Source organism: Vitis riparia, chromosome 15, assembly GCF_004353265.1.
Source record: "Vitis riparia cultivar Riparia Gloire de Montpellier isolate 1030 chromosome 15, EGFV_Vit.rip_1.0, whole genome shotgun sequence".
NCBI lineage: Eukaryota > Viridiplantae > Streptophyta > Magnoliopsida > Vitales > Vitaceae > Vitis > Vitis riparia.
Window position 1 is genome coordinate 3,290,701 of NC_048445.1, and position 27,676 is coordinate 3,318,376.

Here is a 27,676-nt window from a genome sequence, read left to right on the forward strand (position 1 = left end):
TAAGTTATTAAGACACTTTAACTTATTAAGTTGATTTATCAAACACCGAACCTTATTTATAATAATTTTAAAGTATTCTAAATTCGTCAACTCCATATAATTTAGGAAAATTTTCTACTATTCTAGAATTTTACATGTATTTTTTCATAATTCCTGATTTTTTTCTTGAATTACTGGGTTTTAATTAATGTGATATCACTAAAATAATTTAAAATCAGACACATGAAGCAAATTTACTAATTTTCATTTTTTTTTAAATCCCTAAGATTTAATTCTTAATTATGTTTTTTTATTATTATTATTTTTACTAATTTTCAATTGAAAAAAATCCTTGCAGATTTAATTCCTGATTGCCTAGAAAATTTTCTATAAATTCCTTTAATTCATACCTCCTGTATTCTTCCATGACTCCACCTCTGCCAAGTCTTCAGTAGCCTGTCAGGAGTCTCTTCAAACTCCGTCGCCTTTGGACTGGTTCACTGATTTGGCTTCTATGGCGGATCGAGAGAAGAAATTCTTGAGTGAAGGAACGATAACCTACGCTTATATTCTTCTATACATTGCTCTCTCAAGTGGTCAGATCTTCTTCAACAAGGTATCTCTTGAATTTTGTTTATATTCGCAGTTAATTTTGTCTTTTTCTGTCCATTTCCCTGCGTTTCAGCGCTGGGAAAGTTGTTAGATTTGGGATTGAATCCGAAAATTCGTATGGGTAGGGACGAATGATGGTTCATGGGTGTTATTTGGAATGGGGTTTTCGGGTTTAATGGGTCTTTTTGAAATGGAATTGACGGGTTAATGGGGTTTTCGGGTTGAATGGGTCTTTTTGAAATGGAATGGAAGGGTTAATAGGTGTGATTTTGCCTATTCCCTTAACCCAACACTTAGAACATTCTATCAGGATGATTTTAGGCTATCTGATATGGGATTTTGGTGGTGATTGCAGTAAGGCTGTTTGTGTTTGGGGAGAGTTGGATTTGATTTGGAAATTGGAGCTCCAATTTGTGGAATCTCAGAAACATGCAGTTGTTTCTGGCGTTTGGTGGAGTTAGGTTTATGAATTTTGAATGTAATTCCGATTCCATTGGTTCATAAAGCAACCAAACAGTGGGATTGGGACCTTTGTTTCTAATTGCAATTCACAAGTTCCCTAATTCAGTGTAAATAAATTCACCTAAATGATTTGGAGCAATATAAGGAATGAGGAAAAATTGGAAGGTTCCAAACTTTCTCCTTGTTCTAATTCTTTCTCAGTATTACCCTTTTTGGTTAGGCCCATTGTTTTTTGATTCTTGAATCCTTGCTTGTTAGTCTTGTGTAGTCAAGTAGATGTGTATGAAGTTGTCTGAGTGCTTAAACGGACTCATTTTGAATTAAGGGTATGCGGATTTTTCATGAAGAAAAATGGGTAACCATGGCATACCTTGAACAAAACTTAGCCATGAAGTGCAATAGTTAAATACATGAAAAATTATGTTAGATGGAAGACAGCTAGTCTTTAATTTTGTGCGTGGATCGGATTTTGGCATGAAAGTCATAGACCTCATGCTTCAAACCTCATATCTTGTGCATTTCAATGTTTTAAAAATGGATTTTCTCATATTTCCTTCGTCATTGGGAAATATTAATACTGCTCTGCTTGATGCAAAGTTGCATTTATTGCCATCATTCTTGCACTTGCATTAAATGTTTTCTTTCTTATAAATTGAAAAGATTAAGGTGTTTTTTTTTTTCCTTTACCTCTCTCTTATCCTTGATATCTCTGTTTGAGCTTTGCTTCACATGGCTAACAGATGATTTTCTTCTAAAATTGTAAAATGTAGTGGGTTTTGTCATCAAAGGAAATAAATTTCCCCTACCCACTTGGACTGACTCTGCTTCACATGGTCTTCTCCTCTGTATTGTGCTTTATTCTCACCAGAGCTTTCAAGGTATTTGGTTTACTTAATAGCATGTTGGGCTTTGTCATGAATCAGTTTCAGTTTGTCTGTGCAATTCTGATCTCGATATTTAATTCCTCACAGGTTTTGAAGGTTGAGGAAGGCATGACTCTAGAACTGTAAGTAATGGCATACTCCTTGCATGTGATGTTTTCCCTGCACAATGTCTCATATTGATCTATTTGGCCCTTCTGTTGTGACTTACTACAAAAAACTTTTATGTTCCCTTTTTTGAAATACAAGAGAAAAGAATTATCATTGGGCAAGAAAATTAAGTTCGCTTTGATCTTTCTTTACAAGAAAATGAATATCTGCTTATGGTCCAATTGGCCAATTTTTTGAAAAAATTGCACTTTTTAGGAAAGAAAATGGACTGCTGGAGAGTCAAATTGCTTAAAAAATTTTAAATTTTGTGCACAAGTTGATTAGAACAGAACGAGTTCCAGTAATTAACACTAAATGGGGCTGAGAATACTTGGATGTAATGCTGAAAAACAGAAAATGTTTAGATGTAGTTCCTGCAATACCAGCACAAAAGCCTTGAAATCTACATGCTATAGGGCTAAAGATCAAGTTCTTATTAAGCAGGAAAGGAGAAAAGATATAGCAAGTTGAAATCTTATGCGCACAATGTATTCTCTCCACACCCCCTCCTCCCTTCTCTCTCTCTCTGTCTCTCTTGCACATGTGGATAGCATGTTTATTCTATTGCATACTTGATGATGTTCCTTCCTTTAGAACAAATATAATTAAATTTTCAATGTTCAGATATACTACATCTGTGATCCCTATTGGTGCAACATTTGCAATGACTCTTTGGCTGGGGAACACCGCTTACCTGTATATTTCTGTTGCATTTGCACAAATGTTGAAGGCAATTAGTAAGTTCTTGCAATTCTTCTATTTCATCTATCTTTCTGACAAGAGATCTATACTTAATGATAAATACTTTAATTGCTACAGCTTCAAAATCTATATCAAGTTATATATTTAGATGGTAGGACTGCTTTCAGATGGTTCATATGATGGTTCCCCCCATGGGGGCCTATCTGTTTTCTTGGCAGGAGCTTAAGTTGGTATAAGCCCTGGGTCAAGTGTTCTTTATAATCATTCATCACAAGAGAGCTTCTGATTTTTCTTTCACAGTGCCAGTAGCTGTGTTCATTCTCGGAGTAGCAGCCGGCCTTGAAATTATGAGCTGCAGAATGCTCTTAATAATGTCAGTGATCAGTTTTGGAGTTCTAGTGGCTTCTTATGGGGAAATAGATATCAACTGGGTTGGAGTTGTTTACCAAATGGGTGGTGTTGTTGCAGAAGCTTTAAGGCTTATCTTCATGGAGATTCTGGTCAAACGGAAGGGTCTTAAATTGAACCCTGTATCTGTCATGTACTATGTTAGTCCCTGCAGGCAAGTAATGTTTGCTCTCCAAATTTGTGATTAAAAAAAAAAAGCAGTTCCTTCTTTTGAATCCAGAAAACTTCTCCCCTTCTGAATCAAAATTTGGTTTCCTATGCAGTGCTCTTTGTCTTTTCATTCCATGGATCTTTCTAGAGAAGCCGAAGATGGATGCTCAAGGGACATGGAATTTTCCACCTGTCGTGCTAGCGCTCAACTCACTCTGTACTTTTGCACTCAATCTCTCAGTTTTCCTTGTGATCTCCCATACCAGTGCTCTAACCATTCGTGTTGCTGGAGTTGTAAAGGATTGGGTTGTTGTCTTACTGTCAGCAGTTCTGTTTGCGGACACAAAACTGACAATTATAAATCTGTTTGGTTATGGAGTTGGTAAGTATTTGAACGAATGTTTTTTGCATTTTGATACTTTGATCTCATTGGAACCTGGCATTTCCTCTTAGAAATGGCTGATGAGTATGTCATATGTGATATGTAAATGACTTACATACTCAATAATCTACCATGAAAAACTGGAACTGGAAACTGCACCCTTTTCCTTAGATAAAAATTGGTGCTATTTTAGCATTTTCTTATGAGACCATGCCATTTCTCGTACTTATTTCTGTGAAATAAACTGGCTATTCTTTGTCATATTTAATTTTTACTTCCAAGCCTCATTCTCAGTATTCTATGGGTTGTTTCCTAATTTGTTTGTTTATTTACTGGTATTTGTCCAATCGTCTTCTATTTCGGAGCTTGAACAACACTTAGAATTGGTGTATGATCCTGTTACATGAAACAATCTGTGTCCCAAGTTCTGGAACATTGATGTTCCCCAAGCTTTTTATTAGTAAATTAACATGCTTGGCCCTTAAATATAAATAGGTAAAAACAAATGAAATGAAGAAACTTAGTAATTCATATAGATAACTTGCATTGAAACATAAGTAACTTGTCATTGTTCATGCAGCCATTGCAGGTGTGGCGGCATACAATAACAGCAAGTTGAAAAAGGAAGCTTCACGAAACACATCTGGTGAGCCTCAACATTTGGAATCTATACGAATGGTTTCACCATCAGCTCCTAACAAGTGATGGAGAGAGTGGTATGGCTAGCTACTCTTAGGTATGTAATTACTCATTTTTACAGTTTCCTTGCATTGAAGATTGTCATTTCCAACTTTCTCAGAAAGATATTAGCCGTTTCTCAACTTTCCACCCCTCAAATTCATGAGCCACCCACATACCCACATGCCCACATACGAATAGCTTTGGATGTTGGCTTGTCGGGCACCGATGTTTATGATCCTAAAATCCTTTCAATTGATTGTCGCAGCTGCTCCTTCATTCAGAATTTTTTTGGGGGGATAGTTTCAGGCCAAAGCAACTGGGGAAGAGGAGAAAGTGGTGTACTTTTTTGAGAAATTCATACATTTGTTCCACCTTGGAAGAGGCTGGAAGCTTGCAGAAGATTCGGTGTTGAGATACCTTTTTACTCATGGAGGTTTTACCTTTTTGTAAAGTATTATCAGAACATGACAAATAATGATGAATAACAATCTTGAAAATTGTCATTAGTCCAAGTATTTTCAGGAAATTTTAGAAACTGGGTTCCTTGTTGATCTTGCTGATTTTCCCTTCTGGCAGTTCAAATCCTCTATGTGTTTCTGTTGTACAACTTTGCCTTTTAGCCATAACCGAAAAGGGTTTAAAGTATGAATCTTTCAGTTATCCCTTACTGCTGAGACTATTTTTGGGCTTGGCATGGAAATGAAATCATTTCAATCTGTCACATAGCATTTTTTTAATCAAGTTCATTTTGTTCTTATGCCATTTAGAACAAGTCAATTTGGTTAAATCAGGTCCGGTGAGGGCCACCTTATCCTTCTACTAAAGATATTGTCCAATCGATCAACTCTCCCTTATAAGAAACAAGAAACCATCCTAAACTACTTTTTTAAATATCAAATTTTATGTATTTTCTAATAAATTTAATGGGATTTTAAAAAAGAAAAATAAATGTTAAAGCAAGTGGGTTTTTTTAGTTGATTTATTATGGAAAGTACAAGAAAAATATATATTTAAATTACTTAAAAATTTATAGATTGTTAAAATATTTAATTTTTATGTAAAAATTATAAAAAAAAAAACATAAAAACAATTTATTAACTTTAATTCTATTTAAAATAATAATAATTTTGTTTTCTAACTTTTATTCTTAAGAATCACTACCTAATTTTCACATACTTACATCTAATTTACAACAAAGCAAAGAACAAATATTTTTAAACTATAGTTTTTAATTTGAACTCACTAAAAGCAAAAAAGTTTTGATTTTTTCATATGTTTTATTAATTATAAAAAAATTAACCATGAAAAAAACTACATTAATTAAGAATAAAATAAAATACTAGGTCTTATTTTATAATATTTATTGGACAATTAAAATATATAAATTTAAAAATATTGCACAAATCATCTTACCATTATGGACCACTACTCCAAATCTAGCATATTCTAGGAGCCGAAAGTATAATGATGGCATCTTCGATATAATGAGACCAAACAAGGGCTCTTTCTCCTCCACACGATTCTCTCTCCCTTAACCCATGAACCCCTGTTCTCTCTCTCTCTCCACCTTCCCCACGGCTCCACCAATCTTTCCCTCTCGTCTCTCTGTTTCTCCCTCTTCTCTTTAAATATTTCAATGCAGACTCAGCTCATAAGCCATGGGTTCTTTCGTAATTAGCTCGACTTTCAGGGCATTTAACTTCAAATCTTCACCTTCCTTTTTCAGACCCAGAAGTTCTGTAGTCTCTCTCTCGCTCTCAAATCCCAAGAACCCCAGTCCAAAACGGAGTAATAACAGTTCAGTCATAAACCCTTTTGTAGTTTTTCACACCATTAGAGGATTGGCTTCGAGGGGATTCGGGTTTAGGGAGGAGTTCAATGGCGAGTACTATCAAAACGGTGCGTTTGGTGTGGCACTACTGAGCTTGACGACTAATGCGAAGGTGCGGTTCAGCCCCTTTTTGGCGACGCTGGCGGCGAACTCCACTTTTGTTTCGGGGGTTTTCGCATGGGTTGTGGCGCAATCGGTGAAAGTAGTATTGAATTTCTTTGTAGAGAGGAAATGGGATTTGAGGATTATGTTTGCTTCTGGGGGGATGCCGTCGTCGCACACGGCGCTGTGCACGGCGCTGACGACGTCGGTGGCGCTGTGTCACGGCGTGGCGGACTCGCTTTTTCCGGTTTGTTTGGGATTTAGCCTCATTGTGATGTATGACGCGACTGGAGTGAGGAGGCATGCTGGAATGCAGGCTGAGGTAATGTGCTGTTTGATTCTTTTGTGTTTTCTGCTAATTTTTATGGAACAGTGTTGATAGTGTAGATTTTCATGATTTATTTGGGTTATTTCATTGGAAAAAGGTCTAGTAGCTGTTGTGTGGATTCATGGATTGGTTTGTGGAGTTTTCTGATCAATTTGTCTGCTAATGCTGGTTGGGGAATTTGATAAATTGGTTGTTCATGAACACTTTGATTAACTCTCAATTAAATTTGCATCTTCCCCAATGGAGTCTTTTGACAAAATGAAAATGGATTTTTCCGGGAAAATGAACGCTATTAACATATTCAGTTTTGAATTGTTTTCAATGGCTGAAGTGTCTGTGTTTTGAGGTCTTCAACAGTTTAAACTGTTTCTGAAGATAACTTTTTGAGGTCTTGTTATTAAACATGCTTTCCGTGTTATTTTCATTTCTTCTTTCTTCAGTGCCAAACTGGACTAGGGTGATCATATGGAACTCAAGCAGAGGGAAACAAACATTGTTTTCCCAATTAACTATAGTGTAGGTTGGATTATTTAGAGCTATGCAGGACTGAGATTCATGAACCTGTGCTTATGCTACTAGTATTGAGTTCAGAATCACAAAATGAAGGAAAACAATTATTTGTCTTTCCTCTAGGAAGGAAAGTTTAATTAGAAAGACAAAAGTGATATATAGGAAGAAGGGCAAGGGCAAGTTGTCCAGAGAGCTCCACAAAGAAACACTACCAGACTAGGATAGTGATGTTCCGTTGGGGTTTCAATTGTAGTTGTGAAGGTACATGAGATCATGGGATCGTGAAGTGCATGGAAATAATTATTCATTGTTTTCTTTTGATTAATGGAAGGGTTTATTAGAAAGTGAAAAGCGACACAATGGAAGGGGAGTTATCCTTACGACTCCATCAAACCCGCTATTTGTTCCACCAGACTAAGAATGGTAAACAAAGAGATGTTCTATCGGAGGCTTAGAGCCTGGGTCATAGTCGGGAAAGGTATGTGATTGTGAGGTCTATGTCATGAGGCTCTCATCAAGACAATGCTCTACCTAACACATTTTGGTTCTGTTTAGGAGAGGCCATGTTGAGAATTTACAAGCATTCATGAGCATGTAGTGGTCCCATTCATGCTTGAGATGATCAACCTCGTACATTAATCTCTCTTGTCCTCTCTCTCAGTGTTTGTTGAAGCAGATGGTTTCATTTTAATGAACTAGAATTCTGAAAAAGAAAAGAAAAAAGGATAAATTGTTGGGCTCACTTCTGCAGCTATTTCATTTAATACTGAGATATCGATTGATGATATTTTTTTCCCCTTTCTATCTTGTATTAATTAAGGAAAATCTTAATGCTGGGGGTGCATGGTTTCCACTGAAACCTTTGTTTTACCCCATCATCATAACTTGTTTTGCGTCTGTCTGCTTTTGCTGCAACAGAGAAGTTTTAGATTTTGGGTTAAACCTCATGCTTTGAGTTGTAAAGGTCTTAAACCCTGTCTTAATACCTTCCTTCCCATGCGTACCTATGAGTTCTAATGCGTTGAATCTAGTTGAAACATATATACTGGTGTGGTTTTTGCTTGAGATTTCTTTGAAACCACTCACCATTGATTACCCATTTGTTCTTTTTGAATTTAGTCAGCAAATCATTTCATTTTCCCTGCCTCAACCAAAAGTGTGCCAATCTATGCAGGTACTCAACATGATCGTTGAGGACTTGTTTAAAGGGCATCCCATCAGTCAAAGAAAGCTCAAGGAAATTCTCGGCCACACTCCATCGCAGGTTCTTGCTGGAGCTGTGCTGGGCATCGTGATTGCATGTATCTGCTGTCAAGGTTGCTTAGTTGCAACCTAATCCACCGCTCCTGCAGGTCATTTTTCCTGATTGATCTGTGATTCATTGGGATGGATTCTGACTTGTATTTCATTTTCCTTGGAATTTTGAAATAATGTTGTAATTTCATAAATGCAAAAGGGAAGTTGTTTCTATGATATAGTATAGTTTTTACCTAGTTTTTTTACATCTAGAAGTCAGCTGGGAGGAATTCTGGGCGAGGTGAGAAGGAAAAGTGGAAAACCCAATTCCAAAAGGAAGACCATTAATGATGTGAAACAAGCCTCTTTTTCCTTATCTTTGTTCAAAGGGAATGATCAGACTGTTGGGAGTGTGGGTCCTTTGGGTCTTCTTTTCCTGGTTGGTGGCCAAGCTTGATGGCTTATATTCCACAGACACTGCTTCCTGGAAAGCTCCTACCATCTAGACGGTCAAGCTCTCTTCCACACTTACATAATGATTCTCTTCTGAAGATCTTAACCCTCCATTTATTTGGACATGGAAATTAATCAAAAAAATAAAAAGTTAGTTTTTTTCTAGTATTTTCTCGGAACCAAATGTAGTTTAAGATTTAAAAAAAAAAAAAAAACAGAAACAAAATATTAATGAAAATGTTTTTTCAAATAAAAAAAATTATCAAAAGATTTTGTTCTTCATCTTTCTTGAAAACAGATAAAAAGAATTTAGAAAAAATATATATATTATAAATTTAATTTTCTTTTTCTCAAAATTTTCAGGAAAAATAAAAAGAAAAAAATTATTTATTTATTTTCCTTTCACGTTTTTATTTTATTTTATTTTATTTTTCTTTCAAACTTTTCAAAAATCAAATATAGCATAAAAGTTTTATACTTTGGTCATAGTATTTATATATTTTTGGTCATATTTTCATTTGGGGGCATGTTCAACTGAGATGGGATGAGACATTTAATAGGGAATAGAGGTGAGGTGACCCCACAAAATCATCTTAATTATAATAATGTCATTGAATTAAATTCCATTTTGTTGGGTTTTGAAAGTTTGGTGGAAACCAGCTTGGAGAAGGGGCAAGATGGAAGAGCAGAATATTTCTTACCATATCTGTCAAAGTCAGCGGTTCTACTTGTACACCCTCCCAGGCTCCCCTCTATATTCCTTTCCACCCACCCCAACACGCGTCTTTCTCCATTCTCCATTCCAAATTCTCAGCTCTCCTAAAATAGCTGCTCCCCAGCCTCCTCGACTCCTCGCCAATTCATCCGACTTTTTGCTATTTTTGCCTCTCAATTTAAGCTCTGATCCGCCCCACCATTTTCTTTGGTTCTTCCTCTTTGGTAAGAACCCTATTTTCTTCTTTATTGTTATTATTTTTTTCATTTGATTCTAAAGCCCCGATTTCAATAATCCTACTGTTTTTAATTTTCAGAATAATTTCGTCATGGGTTTTTTGCTTATTAATTCATTTCTACGGTTTGTTTACGAGCAGTTGGTTCATACATGAATCTCCTGGCTTGAACATTACTTGTTATTTAGGGTGTTTTTTTTTTTTTCATTTTTCTTGTACAGTTTTTTAATATTTAGTTTCAAAACGATGGGTGTGTACCAATGGGAATTTCGTTTCAGTATAATCATGGGTCGACACTCGTTGATGAATTTCTAGGGTTTAAGGTTTTAATATTGGTTTAAAGCTTCAAATTCTTTAATTTTGTTGTGAAAACAATGTCATCTGCGGCTCTTGTACTTGCCTCAATTAACACTGAGGCAATATTTTCTCACAACCATTTTCACACCCAACCTGGATTGTTTTCAAACGAATCAATTCTGATTTATCTGGCGTTTTCGGGTTCAATGATTCCAATGCGTGTAATGGGGTCTGATTCAATTGAGGCTGTGAAACTTAGGATCCAAAATTGTGGAGGGTTTGTTGTGAAGAAACAGAAATTGGTTTGTGGGGGCAGGGAATTGGCAAGGAGCGATACTCTTGTCCGAGACTATGGGGTTTCAGATGGGAATGTTTTTCATATGGTTCTCAAGCTCAGAGATCTGCAAATCATCAATGTTAGGACTGCATGTGGAGAAGAGTTTACTTTCCATGTTGAGAGGTCCAGGGATGTGGGGTATGTTAAACAGCAGGTTGCTAAGAAGGGGAAAGGTTTGGCCGATGTTGAAGATCAAGAAATTGTGTGTGATGGCAAGCGGGTTGAGGACCAAAGGCTTATTGATGATATATGTGAGCACAGTGATGCAGTGCTTCACTTGTTGGTTCGGAAATCTGCCAAAATTAGCTGCAGGCCTGTTAGAAAGAATTTCAAATTGTCTGTTGTGACAGCAGAGCTGAATGAGAAGAAAGATTATGATGGAGTGGATGGAGAACGCGGCTGTGTTTCTAAGGATATTGTGCTGCAAAAGCCTCACAACAAAGATGTTTGGTTGGAGCCCATTATTATTAATCAAAAGGTTGAATTATCTCCAGTGATGAGGAGTTTGATTAACTCTACTTCTAATGGGCTTGATGCAGGGAACTATCCATTGAGGTCTTCAGAGGGTACTGGGGGAGTTTACTTGATGCCTGATGTGTCAGGGAACAGGTATATTTCTGTTTTTAAGCCGATGGATGAGGAGCCCATGGCTGTGAACAACCCTAGAGGACTCCCCATTTCAACAAATGGTGAAGGCCTCAAAGGAGGCACAAGAGTTGGAGAAGGAGCATTTAGGGAAGTTGCAGCTTACATTTTGGATCACCCAAGGAGCGGGCATCGCTCATTTTCTAGCAATGAGAAGGGGTTTGCTGGGGTTCCTCCCACAACTATGGTTAAGTGCTTGCACAAAGCATTTAACCATACTGGGGATGTAATGGTCAAGATTGGTTCCTTACAGAGCTTCATGGAGAACAGTGGAAGCTGTGAGGATATTGGTCCTGCAGGTTTTCCGGTGGAGGAGGTACATAAGATCACCGTCTTGGATATTAGATTGGCTAATGCGGACAGGCATGCTGGAAATATTTTGATGAGCAAAGATGATGATGGCCGGACTCTATTAATCCCAATTGATCATGGCTACTGCTTACCAGAGTCGGTAAGTTTGGTGAATCCTCACTTTCACTTGAGACAGTTCATTTTTTTCCTACTTCATATATGCCATTACCCTGCCTTTGCTTGCCATATTTGCTTTGTTATGGAGTGATCTTGTTATCTGAAATGCTCGGCAAATCTGTTGCTATTGGATACTGTTAAGCTTTAGATTTAGCAGTTAAAGTTAGGATTAACTAGTTACATTTTGCATAACTTTTGCTGATAGTTTTCCTCAAAAGCTCCCTTGGGGATGCATTTTTAGAAATAACCTGGTCTAAAGTTTATAGTTCTCGTGTTTGTGTAATTGTTATGGGTATTACAAAAATCACCCCAACACTTTCACCCGAATCTTAATTTAGTCTGTGAACATTTTTTTTCAAGTAATGTCAACTCTAAACTATATAAATTATGCCCTTTCCCAACATTTTTTAAAAAATATATATTTTTTTTTTATAAAAGATTTTCCATAAAAAAATGGATGAAGAAACCCATGAAAGGCGTATAAAAAAACTTGGACATATCCAAACATATCATATAAAAACTCATGTCAATGTCCATGTGCTTGTCATACCAGTTTCTCCATGCATTTATTTTTTGGTGGAAAATCTTTACAAAATGCCCTTTTTGAGATTTAAGCATAGTTTAGGGCAAAATTATTTTTCATTTTGTTAAGCAAGACAACATAGGTTGGTTGGTCATTCATGATCAGCTACTCACATCTTTGCTAATCCTTTCAGTTTGAGGACTGTACCTTTGAATGGCTTTACTGGCCTCAAGCTCGGGTGCCTTACAGTGCTGCCACCATCCGCTACATTCAATCACTCGACGCTGAGGAAGATATCGCCCTCTTGCAGTTCCATGGCTGGGATCTACCGCTTGAATGTGCCCGCATACTTCGTATCTCTACCATGCTTCTGAAGAAAGGAGCAGAGCTGGGGCTCACACCCTTCACCATTGGAAGCGTCATGTGCCGGGAAACCTTGAATACAAAATCAATGATTGAGGAGATTGTCCTTGAAGCTCAGGCCTCCATGCTCCCAGATTTCAGTGAAGCTTCATTCCTTGAATCTGTATCACAGATCATGGATCGACGACTTAGCGAAATCTCAGAATGAGATCAATGGAGAATGTAGGTAAGTAAATACAGAGTGTATATGGGTTTACTACATGCTAGGCTTCAATTGGATGACAGATTCTTTCATCTGTTCATTTGTTTCTATGTATTGTAATTTGTATTGGGGGGTTACCCACAGATTTGTGTTGAAAATACTATGCAAATCTTTTAAGTTTTAGTACTTGGAAGCTTTTTCTTTACATGGCAACAAAAAAAGATCATTAATATAAAAATTAAATTTCATTTTTATTTTTTATTTTTTATTTTTCTATGTGAAAATTCTGATTTACATTTATTTTTATTTTATTTTCATTCCTCCAGGGTCCGGACATGAAATTTTGTCATTTGTAATTACTATTTTGAACGGGGAGCGTAAGCCGTAATTATTACTTGCTCCAATCAGCGTTTGACGCATCAGATGGGACCTACATATGGGGCCCCAAGGGCTGAAATCCCTGCGGTTGGGAGCCCAATTTGGAAGTGTAATAATGGAAATTAGAAATATACTAAACGTAACTCTTACTCAAAAAAAAAAGGCATCAGGCAGTGATCCTCTGCACTCAACCCTTCTGAGAAATTTTTTCAAACAATGAAATCTGCGACGTGGCACTTATCCAGCCACTGTAGAATCAAATCTTGTCTCCCTTGCTTTTGCTAAATTCTAACTACTCCTTTGAGTCACTCTCTCTCATTTTACTCCCGTCACTTTCTCGGGAAAATACACAGAAAAGAACCAAGAATTGCCGAGGAAGTTTACAATTCAGCCATGAATGAACCTCGGCGACCAGGCCGTACGAACCTAGCTTCATGTATAGTGGCTACGGTCTTCTTAGTCCTCGCCGTCGCAGTTATTGTCATCGTTTACCTCTGCGTCTTCAAGCCTAAAGATCCAAAGATCGCCGTCCACGCCATGAGGTTCCCGACGTTCTCAATCTCCAACGGCTCTGTCGACTTCACCTTCTCTCAGTACGTGGCCGTCAAGAACCCTAACCGCGATGCCTTCACTCACTACGACAGCTCAGTCCAGCTCGTCTACTCCGGCAGCGAGGTAGGGTTCATGTTCATTCCGGCCGGCAAGATTGATGCCGGGAGGACGCAGTACATGTTGGCAACGTTCGCCGTGAAGTCGTTTCCGGTGACGCAGGCGCCGTTGAGTGGGGTGACGGCGTTGAATGATGGAGTGGGTGGGGTGGGCATGGGAATGGAGCCCACGATGGAGATCGAGTCAAGGATGAAGCTTGTGGGTAGGGTTAGGGTATTGTGGTTCTTCACACATACAGTTGATAGCAGAGTGAGCTGCAGCGTTGCCATTGAAGTGAGTAACGGCTCTGTACTTGGATTTCATTGCTGATGATTTTGTCAGAACTCCAAATTTTATGGGAAATTGCATATAATTTCGTCATTCCATGCCATTATTTTTTGATAGTTCTCTCTTCCCCGAGTTCTTTATCTTTTCGAAGTTATGACTCATCCTGATATGAACCTTAATTTATGGTCCCTATGATCTCTTTTTAGGGCAAAATAATGGTGAATTGATAGATAGTTAGGGCTCCAATTTTATTATAATACCGAGCAATTGGACAATCCTACTTAGGAATTGAAATAAATTTGTAATATAACCCTCAACATATCAGGCATTTTGCTAAAATCCTACTTTCTAAAATTATCTTGGCATCTCGAGGGAAGCATTGGGAATTCTGTACACCCACAAATAAAACTTCGCAGGTGGAACAGGACAAGGACTCTATGAATTTGATGAGATAAACTTCATTTCTTGGTCTTCTGCTCTTGCATGCCCGGAGGAGCCAGCAAAACCGGTGAGGACATACAACTGAGCCAGCTGCATGATTTGTGCGGGACTGCAAACAGGGACACCCCGTTAAAGCTCTCTTTTAAGGTCCGGGAGGGCAAGACGCCTGCACAAAATCAAAATCTTTCTGAGTTGTTGGCATCTAGCCTCCTAAAAGATTTAGGGCAAACATTCAACAGGGTGGTGGTTTCTGGCTCCCGATCTTGTTGGGAACATGATTAAAATTTTATTGGAAGTAAGACCGTGCCTACGAGGATCAAGAAGGCGCAAGTCAGTTTTGGCAATGTTACTCAGGTAGGTTTCTATATGGGTGCAAAAACAAAAAGGGATAGGGTCTATTTGGGAACATTTTCAGCAACAGTTCTCAAAAAACAATTTTTGAATCTAATGTGGAAATGGTTTTAATCTGTTTTTTATATTTCTAAAAAATTTCTTAAAAATAATTTTTATTTATAGTTTTATATTTTAAATTATTCTTCGGTATAATTATTTTTTAAAACAGTTTTTAGAAACAGTTTAAAACAATTAAAATATGTTACTAGAAAACATAATGTTTTGAGAACAATTGTTAATCAAATATGTTTTTAAATTCTTTTTGTTCTGAAAAAAAAAAAAACTACTCTTAGAAAACAGTGCCCAACACAGCCAAAGACACTCAAAAGTGAGAAATGTCAAAATGAAGGGGCAATACCTATAATGGAAGGGGTCCATCATTGTCTCTCCTGGTAATGCTCTAAGGTAGGAGCAGCCTTCCTCATTTGGTAGGCTTCTTCCGTCTCCGCTTCAATCTTCTTCTGGAAAAAAAAACGGAAGGAATTTAATTAGACAGACTGAAGCATCCAAACTATTTTGAGAGCAATGAAACTGCAGAATCTGGCCAAAGTTGCTTCAACAAGGTACAGAAATTACCTCTTAGAAGGCTTGGTTGGGTTGATGGGACCAAACACCCCCTTCATCAATGCGCTTATATCTACAGAGCGTTCTTGCGTGATCTTATCATGGTATATTTTGCTTCCAATCTCGATGATTTGTTCCTCCACCTCTTCCAATGTTTGGTCCACATTGAGCTGTAGCTGCCCTTTTCTAATCACGGTTACACTGAAACCATTTCCTTTGGCTTCCTGAAAAGCATCCTGCAGAGGTTTTAGACAGTTAATAAGAGGAATAACAGGGCTTCACCTCTGAATTCACTTCATCTTAGAACAACAAAACAATCAACAAAATTTCCTCTTCACTGAAAACTGTGAATAAAAGACTGAAAAAAAGATAGCCTACCTTGGGCGGTCTTGCGACAACAAAGGCATGGCCATTTCCAAGCATATCCATATGAGCTTGTATGATATAGCAAAGATTCTTGCAATCGCCAGGGTCTTCAAAAGCAATCACATGATACTGCTTTGGTTCCAATTCAAGGTCTGCAGCCATCTCCAATGAATAAAACCCTACTTTATGTTCCTCATTTTCAGTTGTGTATAGTTCAATGCACTGGAAGAATGGGCAGAAGATAAAGATTTTCTTCAGTAATTTTTACACCCTTGATGAGGAAGATAGGCTAAAAATTGGAAGAATCTGATCAAGATAACAGAGGAAGGAAGATGGGTATTTACAAAACTTACCAGTACAAAGGGAACATCTAACCACCATAGGTAATCCTCTTCCTTCTCGTCTCCATACTCGCGGTACTTGCTAACTACAGCTTGTGGTCCAAACAATTCCATCTCTCTTTTGAGCTTCTCAAGCCTCTTTTCCATGAGCTTTTTATTTCTTTCACGCATTTTGGTAATCAGATCAGCTGATTCCTGTATTTCTTTATCAGTGATCCATCGATCTAGGTCCTTCCCTATATCCTTCATGGCAGATTTAACTTCTGGGTCTGTCTCTGCATTATATGATTCCAAAAACCCACGAGACCATTTCTTTGTGTGTTGCCAATACTCCTTTCCTGATTTTTTGCTAGCTTTAATGGAACCGTCACTACTCTCTATAACTGTCTTCGATCTTCTTGAGGCCCCATCATGAAATTTCTTCTTTGGATCAAAGACTGCACCAGAAGTGGAAGGGCTTTCATGTGGGGGAGATTCTTTTGATTCTTGATGAGAAACTTGTTCATCATTCTTCATAGGGTAATGGCTTCCTGCATTTTCAGCAAAAAACACCTTCCTTTGCTCCACAAAATTATTGAGGAACTCAGGGTCTTTCTCTATGGGTGGACCTTTCCAGCGTGGTATAATTTTCTCTGGTGGATCATACAAACTAATACCATCTAGACCAAAAGCAAGAGACCCTATCAGCAACCGAAGCTTTCAAAAATTTGAAGTTCTAGGTTTTGTTAAGTAAATTTATATTTGAGCTATTCGAAATGTAAGAAACTGATGCTTATTCAGCAGTATGCAATGTTGGCCATCTGGAAAATTTTAACAATTCTAAAGAAACCAATATAAACTCGGTGGATCTCAGTGTAGGGTTTCAATATACATGTAAGTGTATTTTAAAATAAGTTAAAATATGTTCATTCCATGTTAAGAAAATATGAGGGGAATCCCAGTAAAAAGAACTACCTGTTCCATAATCAATGTTTTCGACGTTTGAATGGATCCACCCATGCAAATTCAACAGCTTCTCATTCTCCTTCTCGACTTTCCTCTCAAGACCCTTGAAGAATGCAGCTTTATCTTCATCATCCATTGAATAAAATGGATCAAGCCCTGCTAACTCATTTTCCCGAACTTGAAAAACAATTTCTCTAAGATTATCATCTTTCATCCACTCAAGTTCACTGTGGTCTTCACCAGAGTCAAGCTCTGGTACCTCCAAACTCATATTTAACTCTTGATTTACTTTCTCCCTAACAACCATGTAATTTTCTCTAAAGCCTGTTCCAATCTTCTTAACCACTGGCTCCAATTGGTGAAAATTTTTCTCCATCCAGTTCTCCTTAATCACAGATGGTCCTGTCTCTGGAAAGCTGTCATCGCCTTCATGATCCATGGAACCTCTCAATGCTTGAAGATTAACCACTCCAACTTCTTCCTCAGCATCTTCAGGGCCATTATCATCATTATCCAGTCCATGGCTTGTATCGCTCATCAATGCTTTATCAATAGATAGCTCTAAATCAGTATTACCTTCATCACTAGCATTGGCAGCAGGTGTGAAATCTGATGTTCCACGTACAATGGAATGTTCAAACACATTATCGTTCATGTCCAATCCATAGCTTGAATTATTGACCGATGCTTTACCATTCAATAGCCTTAAATCATCATGGCTTTCTTGTGCGACTCTAACTTGGAGCTCTTGTTTGTCTTGCTTCTTAGAGAGGTAATCCCTAGCTTCCTTCACAGACATTATGACCCTTGGTATTTTACTGGTAGAACCTTTCTTTGGCATGCTTGTTTGACCGTAATGACTATCAGTGGACTGGATTGCTTCTATTGCGTCCGGAGAGTCAGAAGTATTTTCACTATCTTCTAGATCCTGTGTAGTGCTTTGCCTGTCATATGGACCACTTAAAGCAGTTAGAGTTTGCATATCCTTATTCTTTGGAGAAGGTTCACTAGATAATCCAAGATCATCTCTTTCCTTTTCACCTAGAGATGATTGCTTTACAGTTCCATTAATGCCCATTGCTTGCATGGGAGCTCCTTTCGAAAGATTGTTTAGAAAACTCGCATCTTCTTCTGTATGCTGTTCGATCACTTCAGCCTCATCAGACAATTCCTCAATCACTATCTGATTTTCCTCTCCATCTCCATCAACAAGTGAAGGATCTTCTCCCTCGATTTCCCGGGCTCGCCTGGCCATTTCTCTGATTTCCTGAATTTTACCATCAAAATCCTTTGATGCCAAGTCATCTTTCATTCTCAAAATGCCACTCATGAGTTCTTGCTGATCAAGCTTAGGCCTTTCAGTGGACACCATAGGCAGCTCAGGGGAAGGTTGAACGACTTCTACACTAACATTTTCCACCTCTTCTTTCCCCATTCTGGACTTGATCTTTCTCCTCATCATTTCCTCCTCCAGACTTGTGAATTCCACCTTCCTATTTCCAGTAGTGAAAATTTTTTTCACTGCCCAAACAACAACAAATCCGCATAACACTGAAAACCCAACTCTCGATAACTTCTTGGACAATTCCGGTGGAAGAGTAACATTCCGAATTACATTCACAATACTCGATTTTTCACCTGAAACTACAAACTTAGCTATCGAACTGTTCCTTGGAATCACATTTTTCCCACTCTCCATCTCTCTAGCCAAAGACTTTGCATACGAAATTTTCAAATTCACTTGTGATAAATCCTCAAGTTCTCCATGCCCACTTCTTCTTAGAATCTCATTCTCACCAACAACAACCCTTTCAACATTACCATCTGAATCCTCGAAAATTGTAAAAATGGGACCCGACCCAATACCCCAGTACTCAGCATCTTTCCTGTACTGATCAACCCAATTCTCCAGCTCATTCAACAAAACAGATTCACCCAGAACTTTGGATTTCGATTCTTCCGCAGTGTGATTCTCTTTTACACTGTCATAATTCAAAATTTCTCGAAAACTTTCTGTATCATTTAAACTACTACTTGGGTTTTGAAAATCAGAATGTGGGTTATTTGAAATTGGATTGTGACGCACCTGTTGATCACCAACGAGCTTTTTCCTAAGCGAGTTTCGACGATTGGAAGGCCGGCGGAAATGAGCGGAAATTTCCAATTTCTTTGCGTTAGAGAAGGGTGAATTAGCGAAAAATGGGAAACACAGAGGAGATTTGAAGTGGGGTATTTTGAATTCGAATGAATTCTTCTTATTTGCAGTTCTGGAAGAAGAAAACGAAACCCTAGACAGAAACTGAGGGCGGTTTAAGAAAGGGGAAGTGAGAAGCTCCATGGACGAATGGCAGAGAAATTTTTGGAAATGAAGCTATCTATGATTCACAGGAAGGATCCTGTAACAAAGGTTAAGAAGAGAATCATCCTTTTCTTTGCGAATACGCTTGAGAAAAAGGGGCAAAAAACCCCTCATAAACCCTTTGTTCAGGGACAAGATAAACACCCACTGACGTCGTATATTAAACGACGCCGTTACATGTCAAAACGCAACGTTTTGGACTGCACCTAGACGATGGATTTCTTTCTTTCTTTCTTTTTTAATGGCTTATTTCACTGGAATGAATAAAACAGTCACGTATCCAAGAGAGCAACCTCCATGTTTCAAAAATACAAAATATAATTATTTAATATTTTTTAGCAAAATACTCTTTATCAAATTTTTTTTATTGAAAAATAAAAATATCAAATTAATAGATACTTATTTTTTAGAACAATTTTTTGTTCTCTAAAATAAATAAATAAATAAAACACGTTTGATAACAAAAAAATTATTTTTTGTTTTCTGTTTTCAAGAATATTAAATAAAATACAATATTTTCAAAGAAACTTTTAATTATTTTTTACCGTTTTCACTTATTTTTTAAGTACTATTTTTTAACAATCAATAGGCATAAAAATTATCTTTAAAAATATTAAAAGTTGATTAAAAATATTTTAAGATTTTCAAATAGAATTTTATCCCACAAAATATTATAAAATAATTGTTAAAAATTGTTCTCACAAGTTATTTTTAGAATTGTTTTCAAAAACCATTTCAAGAGGATGTTTTTTAAAATGTGAAAATTATATTATCCTTTTAGCATAAATATCACTTTTGAGAGTCCCTATTTTATTCCAACAAGGATGAGAAAGTGTATTGCAAATAAGAAAAAGACTCTTACTTATAAGACATGAAATCAGTACTAAAGGAAAAAAAAATATATAAACATTTGTAAAATCAAGAATTTTTATATCATGTATGTGGGGATGCATTAATTCAATCCACGAATCTACCCAACCAATTCTTTCGTGTTCTGCTCGTCTTCTTCGTCTTTGTTTACAGAGTGGAAAGAAAGATAAACTACAGAGGGAAGAATCTCATATCAATCGATCAACCAGTTTTATCCACACATGCACACACTGGAATCTGGGATTTCCTTATCCCACCTGTAATTTCAAGTTTTGGCTCTCTCGTCTCCCCTCTAAGGAATGCACCATGCTTCCCAGCACAATGAGGCTGTCCGCACTCTCCAAACTCCTCCTCTCACTCTCTCTAATGCTTCGTGGGATGCCCTCAAAAGTAAGCTTCCGCCCATTTTCCCCTATCTCCAGGCTGTAGCTGTAGTTGCAGGCCTCTGCTTGGTTGCCCATCAGGCTGAGGAATACCACGCAAATGGGAGTCGACGCTGAAAAGGAGGCTTCAGTATGAACACAGAAGTATTTGCCATAACAATTGATGATCTGAAAAAGGCAAAAGAAAAAATTCAGTTATTTGCCATAATCCAACAACCAACCATGTTATCATATTGGGACTGTTTTTCAGCAAACCTGTGAATCGTGTATGCAGTGTTTTTGGCATCACTCTCTTAATGTATGGTGCCAAGGTGTTTATCTTAAGGTCATGTTTTCTGAATCTAAATTTATGGCAATGTAAAAAAAAGTACTTACAACTGCTATCCATCTGCAGCCTGAGTGTTTACGGAGATCTTCAATTAAAAATCTAAGCTCGAAGTCGCAGCCATTGAACATGACTGCCTTGTGATAATCTGTCAGGTGAGAAACAAGGAATGGAATATCCCCAACAGCAGAGCACGGCAATCCAGGCCATGGGCAGCTGTACGGCCGGAAGTTACACGAGTCTTCATGCATGAGCTTGGCGTAGTAAGGGATGATCTCAGGGCATCCAAACTCCTCATACTTACAATGCAGTTGAAGTGATTCGGCCATCTTCTCCAGAGCTAGACACCTTATATCACCGAGCTGCTGCCTACAATTGGGACATTTGTTGAGTATCCTTGCTTTACAGCTTGAACAGAGTGTGTCCATTGTGGCACTGCAGGAACAAAAACTTTGTTTCAAACATCAACGAAAAACAAAAACTTTGGGGTTTCCTATTCCTAGACAAACAAGAAGACATCATTTACATATCTATAAAACTGGAAGGGACATCTAGGCAATATACCGATTCAAGGCATTCATGATCAAAATCACTCTATCATCAAAAGTGGAGGATGCGGATAAAAGAAAAGACCAAAGGAGATATAACCATTTTCAAAAGACACAAAAAAATGGAAGAAAGATAAAAAGGGGATGTTCAAGCTCCAGGGAAGCAATCAAACCAGGCCTGGGATAACCTCGCACAGGCGCTAATAACAGAGCAAGTAGGCACCTTATTCAGATACATAACACCATATTTATGACAGAAGAGTGATATACCAGAAATGGCAAGACACGGAAGTAAATTTCATTTCGAGCAAAAAGCACGAAGAATCTGTTTCCACTTCACTCTCCTATGATCTCCCAAAGGACCAACGTTCCAAAGTTTCCAATACTGTCACTCCCTCTGAAAGATTGGTGTGTTAATAAAGGCACTAGCAGGTGCCAAGTAGCTCCAAATTCTTCATCTCCCAAACACAGCTTTCAAATGACAAAACTATTCAAATTTGATCGTGCAACAGTCACATTTAGTTTTTCTGATACAAAGTTACGCATGCACCAGAAGTCCGCCTCCTAAATCCATCTGTTCCGAGGCCTATTGATAGTCTCTTCTCTTTGGTAATGCAATCCCAACACCTTTCTCTGTTTCTGCACCATTAGTATGTCATCTACTCTCCTCTCTCTGTAATTCCAATGACCTTCCTTTAGACCTTCTACTTTATCATATTTTCCCTGATCAAAGGAGTTTCAGATATCACTTAGTTTGTGTGAGGCATTGCAAGGTGTAGTCTTTGGAATTAAATAGGCAGAAACTCAATATAGTGTAACACCTCTGTGTGCAATAAAAAGGCATGTAAGGCATCACGAATTCTCAAACTCAAAGCCTTGCCATACTCATACCAAGAGATCCAAGTGCTTGATGCATAGAGGTAGGCGTATGCTCTTCTATAACCGTTCCTCTTTCTTGACAACCAAGGAACTGGGCAAGGAAGAGAACCAGTATTGTCAATCAATTACCACAAGCCCCAGGGGCCAGGGATAGGGAGAGGCTGTTCTAAAACCCAGTTGGCAATACAAATTTAGTGGCAAAAACCAAATCCAATTCAATCCAACTCAACCAAAAAAAAAATGCAATAAATAAAATCATCTAAAAATTTTTAATCCAATCGACAACTTCAATTTGGTATCCGTGCATCTCAGGAAAAAAAAAAATCCAAAACCTTCCCAGCAACCAACCACCACCAAAAATGAAAAGGGAAAGAACAAACGCACCTGATAAATAGGACGGTTCATATATTCAAAACAAACGGAGCACTTGAGCAGCTCCTCGAAGATGGTTAGGGAGTGAAGATCTCCGGGAACAACGCAGTTTCCCATTCACCGCCAGAGAATTCACCAACGCCCCAATTCCTGAGTGTCGCTCAGTTCTTATTTGTAGAAGATCCAGAGATGAATACTTGAATAGTGTTAGTTACTATTTCTGTAACTAGGAGGTAAGCTTTCCTTAATTGATTTAGATGTTTTTTTGGTTTTTTATTTTTATTATTTTTAATTTTTTTACTTTCTATTCTCAATATTATTTACTTTTTATTTATTAAAAAAAGTTTATAATATGTTTCTAATTTCTAAATTCTAAATGAAATCTAAGATAATCAGATCATATTGAATAGAAATCTTTTTACTATAAGAAAATATAAATAATAGATATACTTGTTTATAAATCCTTTTGTATTTTAACCATAAATATGCTATTACAATGTTAGTTAAGTGCATCTTTTAAAAATTATTTTAAAATCAATTTAGAAATTATTATATATATATATATATATATATATATATTTAAAAAAAAATCAAACTATAAAAAATATAATTATAATAGAAAATACAATGAATTATATCTATGACATTCAAAGATATAATATATAGGAAAAAGTAGGTATTCTTTCTTCACTAATTTAAAAAAATATAGAAAAAAGGATTTCAATTTTTATAAATCAGTTTTATTTTCATCCATTTAAAAAAATTTAAAAATATTATAATTTTTCATAAGTCACAATAATTATTTCTTGAATTGACCATTTTACTTGATAATATTAAATAAAATTTTCCAAAATTAATTTATTATTCTAATTTGTTAAAACTCTTTTACAAATAAATATATTATAAATTTTTTATTATATAATATGAGATACAAAAATTCTCTAGGATCCTCAAGGGATGAATAAAATCTTTCTAATCTTTTAGTTAATAATGATATTATATCTTATATTATATAAGTTCACTCGTACTTTTTTTTGACAAAATTGAATAAAAAATTTATTAATTGACATTAACAACAAAATAAAAAATTTTAAAAGTTAAAATACAATTAAAATTAAAATACATAAAAATATCTAAGTTGAAGTTATATTTACACTTTTGAATAAGTGAATATTATTATTCCAAATACGAGAATTATCTTCTTTTTTTTGGCCCAAATATTTCTATTAATTAATAAATGGAGCATTTGAGTGAATTTACAATTACAAATTCATTTTAGTAAATAAATCTTTACATTGTATTCAATACAACTTATTTTAACCCTTCTAACCAAATATTCCTATTTTATTTTTAGGATTTTCTCTATTTTCTATTCTTGATATTATTTATTTTTTATTTATTACAAAAAGTTCTTAATATACATGGAAAGTGTATAAATTATCTGACTATTTTAAAAAATAATCCAGTGAAAAACGGAGGGTCCTAGTAAAAATAATTTATTTTAAAAAAAAAATCTTCAAAGTAAATCCCTATCAAAATAATTCCAAAAAAATAATAATAATGAAAAATTCATACCACAAGGACATTGAGAAATACCAATTTAAAAATTAATTTGACTTGTGGATTTATAAAAAGAGAGTCTAGGTCTAGGTATAAGACATGAAATCAGTTCTATAGGAAAAAAAATAATATAAATATTTGTAAAATCAACAATTTTTATATCATGTGTCACTGAATGGATTAATTCAATCCACGAATCTACACAATCAGTTGTTTCATATTCTGTTCATGATTCTTCGTCTTTCTTTACAGAGTGAAAAAAACATAAATTACAGAGGGATGAATCTCAAAAACCCTTGTATCAATCAATCAACCAGTTTTATCCTGGAATCTGGGCTTTCCATATCCGACCTGTAACCCGAAGCATGGGCATTCTCGTCTCCCCTCCTAAGGAAAACGCCATGCCTCCCAGCACAATGAGGTTGTCCGCACTCTCCAAGCTACTCCTCTTACTCTCTCTAATGCTTTGTGGGATGCCCTCAAAAGTAAGCTTCCGCCCATTTCCACCTATCTCCAGGCTGTAGCTGTAGTTGCCGGCCTCTGCTTGGTTGCCTATCAGGCTGAGGAATGCCATGTAAACGGGAGTCGACCCTATAAGGAAGGCTTCAGCATGGAGACAGAAGTGTTTGTCAAAACAATTGATGATCTGAAAAGGCAAAAGAGAAAGTTCCGTTATTTGCCATAATCCAACAACCAACCATGTTATCCTACTGGGACTGTTTTTCAGTAGCCTGTGAATCATGTATGCACTGTTTTTGGCATCACTCTCTTAATGTATGGTGCCAAGTTGCTTATCTAAAGGTTACGTTTTATGAATCTAAATTTATGGCAATGTAAAAAAAGTACTTACAGTTACATCCCATTTGTAGCTTTGGCATTTATAGAGATCTTCTATCAAAAATTCAAGTTCGAACTTGCAGCCATAGAGCATGACTGCCTTGTGATAATCTGTCAGGTGAGAAACAAGGAGTGGAATATCCCCAACAGCAGAGCACGGACATCCATACCATGGGCAGCTGTATGGCCGGAAGTTACACGAGTCTTCATGCATGAGCTTGGTGTGGTAAGGGATGATCTCAGAGCATCCAAACTCCTCATACTTGCAATGCAGTTCAAGTGCTTCGGCCATCTTCTCCAGAGCTAGACACCTTATATCACCGAGCTGCTGCCTACAAGTGGGACATTTGTTGAGTACCCTTGCTTTACAGCTTGAACAGAGTGTGTGTCCTTTGTGGCACTGCAAGAACAAAAGCTTTGTTTCAAACATCAACAAAAAACAAAAACTTTTGGTTTCCTAGACAAACAAGAAGGCATCATTTACATATCTATAAAACTGGAAGGGACATTTAGGCACTATACCGATTCAAGGCATTCATGATCAAAATCACTCTATCATCAAAACTGGAGGATGCAAATAAAAGAAAAGACCAACAATAATATAACCATGTTTTTAAAGACAAAAAAATGGAAGAAAGATGAAAAGGGGTGTTCAAAGTCCAAGGAAACAATCGAACCAGGCCTGGGATAACTCCCCAGAGGCGCAAATAACAGAGCAAGCAGGCTCCTTATTCAGATACATAACACCATATTTATGACAAAAGAGTGATATACAAGAAATGGCAAAACACAGAAGCAAATTTTATTTTGAGCAAAAAGCATGAAGAATCTGTTTCCACTTCACTCTCCCCTATGATCTCCCAAAGGACCCACATTCCAAAGTTTCCAATCCTGTCACTCCCTCTGAAGATTGGTGTGTCAAAAAAGGCACTAGCAAGTGCCAAGTAGCTCCAAATTCTTCACCTCCCAAACACAGCTTTCAAATGACAAAACAATTCAATTTTGATCATGCAACAGTCACATTTAGTTTTTCTGATACAAAGTTATGCATGCACCAAAAGTCTGCCTCCTAGATCCATCTGTTCCAAGGCCTATTGATAGCCGCTTCTCTTTGGCACTGCAATCCCAACATCTTCTCTGTTTCTACACCATTAGTATGTCATCTACGCCTCTCTCTGTAATTCCAATGACCTTCCCTTTACACCTTCTACTTCATCATATTTTCCCTGATCAAAGGAGTTTCAGATATCACCTAGTTTTTGTAAGGCATTGCAAGGTGTAGTATTTGGAATTAAATAGGCAGAAACTCATTTTACTGTCACACCTCTGTGTGCAATAAAAAGGTACGTGAGACAAACCCTTTTACGACTTTATCTCACTTGTAAGATTGGCATCGCGAATTCTCAAACTCAAGAGCCTTGTCATACTCATACCAAGAGATCCAAGTGCTTGACGCATAGAGGTAGGCGTATGCTCTTCTAGAACCGTTCCTCTTTCTTGACAACCAAGGAACTGAGCAAGGAAGCAAACCGGTAATGTCAATCAATTACTACAGGTCCCAAGGGACCGGGATAGGGAGAGGCAGTTCTAAAACCCAGTTGGCAATACAAATTTAGTGCCTTTTGCCAGAAAGATTTAGGATTGGACTCTTAACAATTTATCATGCATGCATGGAAGTTATTCGTAAGTTTCATCACCAACTTCATGCAACCAAGAAACTACGTGGAAAAAGAAGCGAGTTCAATCAACAAACTCAGGAGAAAATCTTCCTCAAAAGGGAGAAAAGTTTTCAAGCAATCAATCCTATCAAAATTCAGAGCCTAAAAAACTCAAATCCTCACCAGAATCATATTTTTTTACTCATAAATATCCTTTACCCCACAAATTCACCTTGTTTCTTCTAACCAAATCCAAATAATAAAATCATCTAAAAATATTTTAATGCACAACTTCAATTTGATATAAAATAAAATCCAAAACCTCCCCAGCAATCAACCACCACCAAAAAGTAAAAAGAGAAAGACCGTACACACCTAATCAAACCCTACATTACAATTTATATAAAAGCAGAGAAAAAGCCCAAAAAGACCCTGTTAAAAAATTTTCTCAAGAAAATTTCTATTTTCCTTTTAAATAAAGTCAAAGAAAAACAACTAAACTTAGAGAGAAAAGAAGAACACATTAAGCAAAATCGATCAAAAAGCAAACCTGATGAATTGGAGACTGCATAAAGTCGAAGCAAACGGGGCACTCGAGCATCTCCTGGAACTTGGTTAGGGAGTGAAGATCTGCGACGCGGTTTGCCATTCCCCCAACGCCCCAATTCTACAGAGACTAGAGAGAGACTGAAACTGTGGAGAGATTGGTTTTTTTCCCTTTTTCTCTCTTGATTTGATTCACCTCGTGAGAGTTGTTCAGTTCTTATTTATAGAAGAACAAACCAATACTTGAAATAGGAATAAGTCTATAGTTACCATTCTTATTGAGTAGAAATCCTTTTACAATAAGAAAATATAAATTGTTTATA

At 36.8% G+C, this 27,676-nt stretch overlaps 6 protein-coding genes and 1 pseudogene across 8 annotated transcripts; 4 read left to right on the top strand and 3 right to left on the bottom strand.

Moving 5' to 3' along the window:
* Positions 1 to 383: 383 nt before the first annotated feature.
* Positions 384 to 5,067, top strand: LOC117931544 (probable sugar phosphate/phosphate translocator At3g14410). Its single transcript, XM_034852512.1, has 8 exons — positions 384 to 595; positions 1,824 to 1,931; positions 2,025 to 2,059; positions 2,709 to 2,821; positions 3,087 to 3,348; positions 3,458 to 3,726; positions 4,307 to 4,462; positions 4,673 to 5,067. The coding sequence occupies exons 1-7, from the start codon at positions 494 to 496 to the stop codon at positions 4,429 to 4,431; spliced, it is 1,014 nt and encodes a 337-aa protein (XP_034708403.1). The 5' UTR covers positions 384 to 493; the 3' UTR covers positions 4,432 to 4,462; positions 4,673 to 5,067.
* An 861-nt stretch (positions 5,068 to 5,928) lies between these two features.
* On the top strand, positions 5,929 to 8,767 carry LOC117931716 (uncharacterized membrane protein YuiD). The gene is made up of 2 exons (XM_034852749.1): positions 5,929 to 6,662; positions 8,353 to 8,767. The coding sequence occupies exons 1-2, from the start codon at positions 6,066 to 6,068 to the stop codon at positions 8,512 to 8,514; spliced, it is 759 nt and encodes a 252-aa protein (XP_034708640.1). The 5' UTR covers positions 5,929 to 6,065; the 3' UTR covers positions 8,515 to 8,767.
* Positions 8,768 to 9,494: 727 nt separating this feature from the next.
* On the top strand, positions 9,495 to 13,018 carry LOC117931771 (phosphatidylinositol 4-kinase gamma 4-like). 2 transcript variants are annotated; one of them, XM_034852835.1, is made up of 3 exons: positions 9,495 to 11,547; positions 12,281 to 12,676; positions 12,979 to 13,018. In XM_034852835.1, exons 1-2 carry the CDS (start codon positions 10,192 to 10,194, stop codon positions 12,656 to 12,658), a joined length of 1,734 nt encoding a protein of 577 aa, XP_034708726.1. In that variant the 5' UTR covers positions 9,495 to 10,191; the 3' UTR covers positions 12,659 to 12,676; positions 12,979 to 13,018. The 2 variants fall into 2 exon arrangements, with proteins under 2 accessions (XP_034708726.1, XP_034708725.1); XM_034852834.1 differs by lacking the exon at positions 12,979 to 13,018 and having other exon boundaries at positions 9,496 to 11,547; positions 12,281 to 12,857.
* A 104-nt stretch (positions 13,019 to 13,122) lies between these two features.
* On the top strand, positions 13,123 to 14,069 carry LOC117931772. The gene has a single exon (XM_034852837.1). The coding sequence runs from the start codon at positions 13,424 to 13,426 to the stop codon at positions 14,006 to 14,008; it is 585 nt and encodes a 194-aa protein (XP_034708728.1). The 5' UTR covers positions 13,123 to 13,423; the 3' UTR covers positions 14,009 to 14,069.
* A 96-nt stretch (positions 14,070 to 14,165) lies between these two features.
* Positions 14,166 to 19,466, bottom strand: LOC117931770. 2 transcript variants are annotated; one of them, XM_034852833.1, is made up of 6 exons: positions 17,026 to 19,466; positions 16,084 to 16,730; positions 15,743 to 15,952; positions 15,377 to 15,600; positions 15,159 to 15,261; positions 14,166 to 14,516 (listed from the first exon to the last, which is right to left on the bottom strand). In XM_034852833.1, exons 1-5 carry the CDS (start codon positions 19,352 to 19,354, stop codon positions 15,222 to 15,224), a joined length of 3,450 nt encoding a protein of 1,149 aa, XP_034708724.1. In that variant the 5' UTR covers positions 19,355 to 19,466; the 3' UTR covers positions 14,166 to 14,516; positions 15,159 to 15,221. The 2 variants fall into 2 exon arrangements, with proteins under 2 accessions (XP_034708724.1, XP_034708723.1); XM_034852832.1 differs by having other exon boundaries at positions 14,166 to 14,573.
* An 861-nt stretch (positions 19,467 to 20,327) lies between these two features.
* LOC117931694 (E3 ubiquitin-protein ligase SINAT3-like) lies at positions 20,328 to 21,851 on the bottom strand. Its single transcript, XM_034852700.1, has 3 exons — positions 21,772 to 21,851; positions 21,004 to 21,388; positions 20,328 to 20,796 (listed from the first exon to the last, which is right to left on the bottom strand). Exons 1-3 carry the CDS (start codon positions 21,801 to 21,803, stop codon positions 20,494 to 20,496), a joined length of 720 nt encoding a protein of 239 aa, XP_034708591.1. The 5' UTR covers positions 21,804 to 21,851; the 3' UTR covers positions 20,328 to 20,493.
* Positions 21,852 to 24,498: 2,647 nt separating this feature from the next.
* LOC117931693 lies at positions 24,499 to 27,529 on the bottom strand (annotated as a pseudogene).
* Between the last annotated feature and the right edge of the window lie 147 nt (positions 27,530 to 27,676).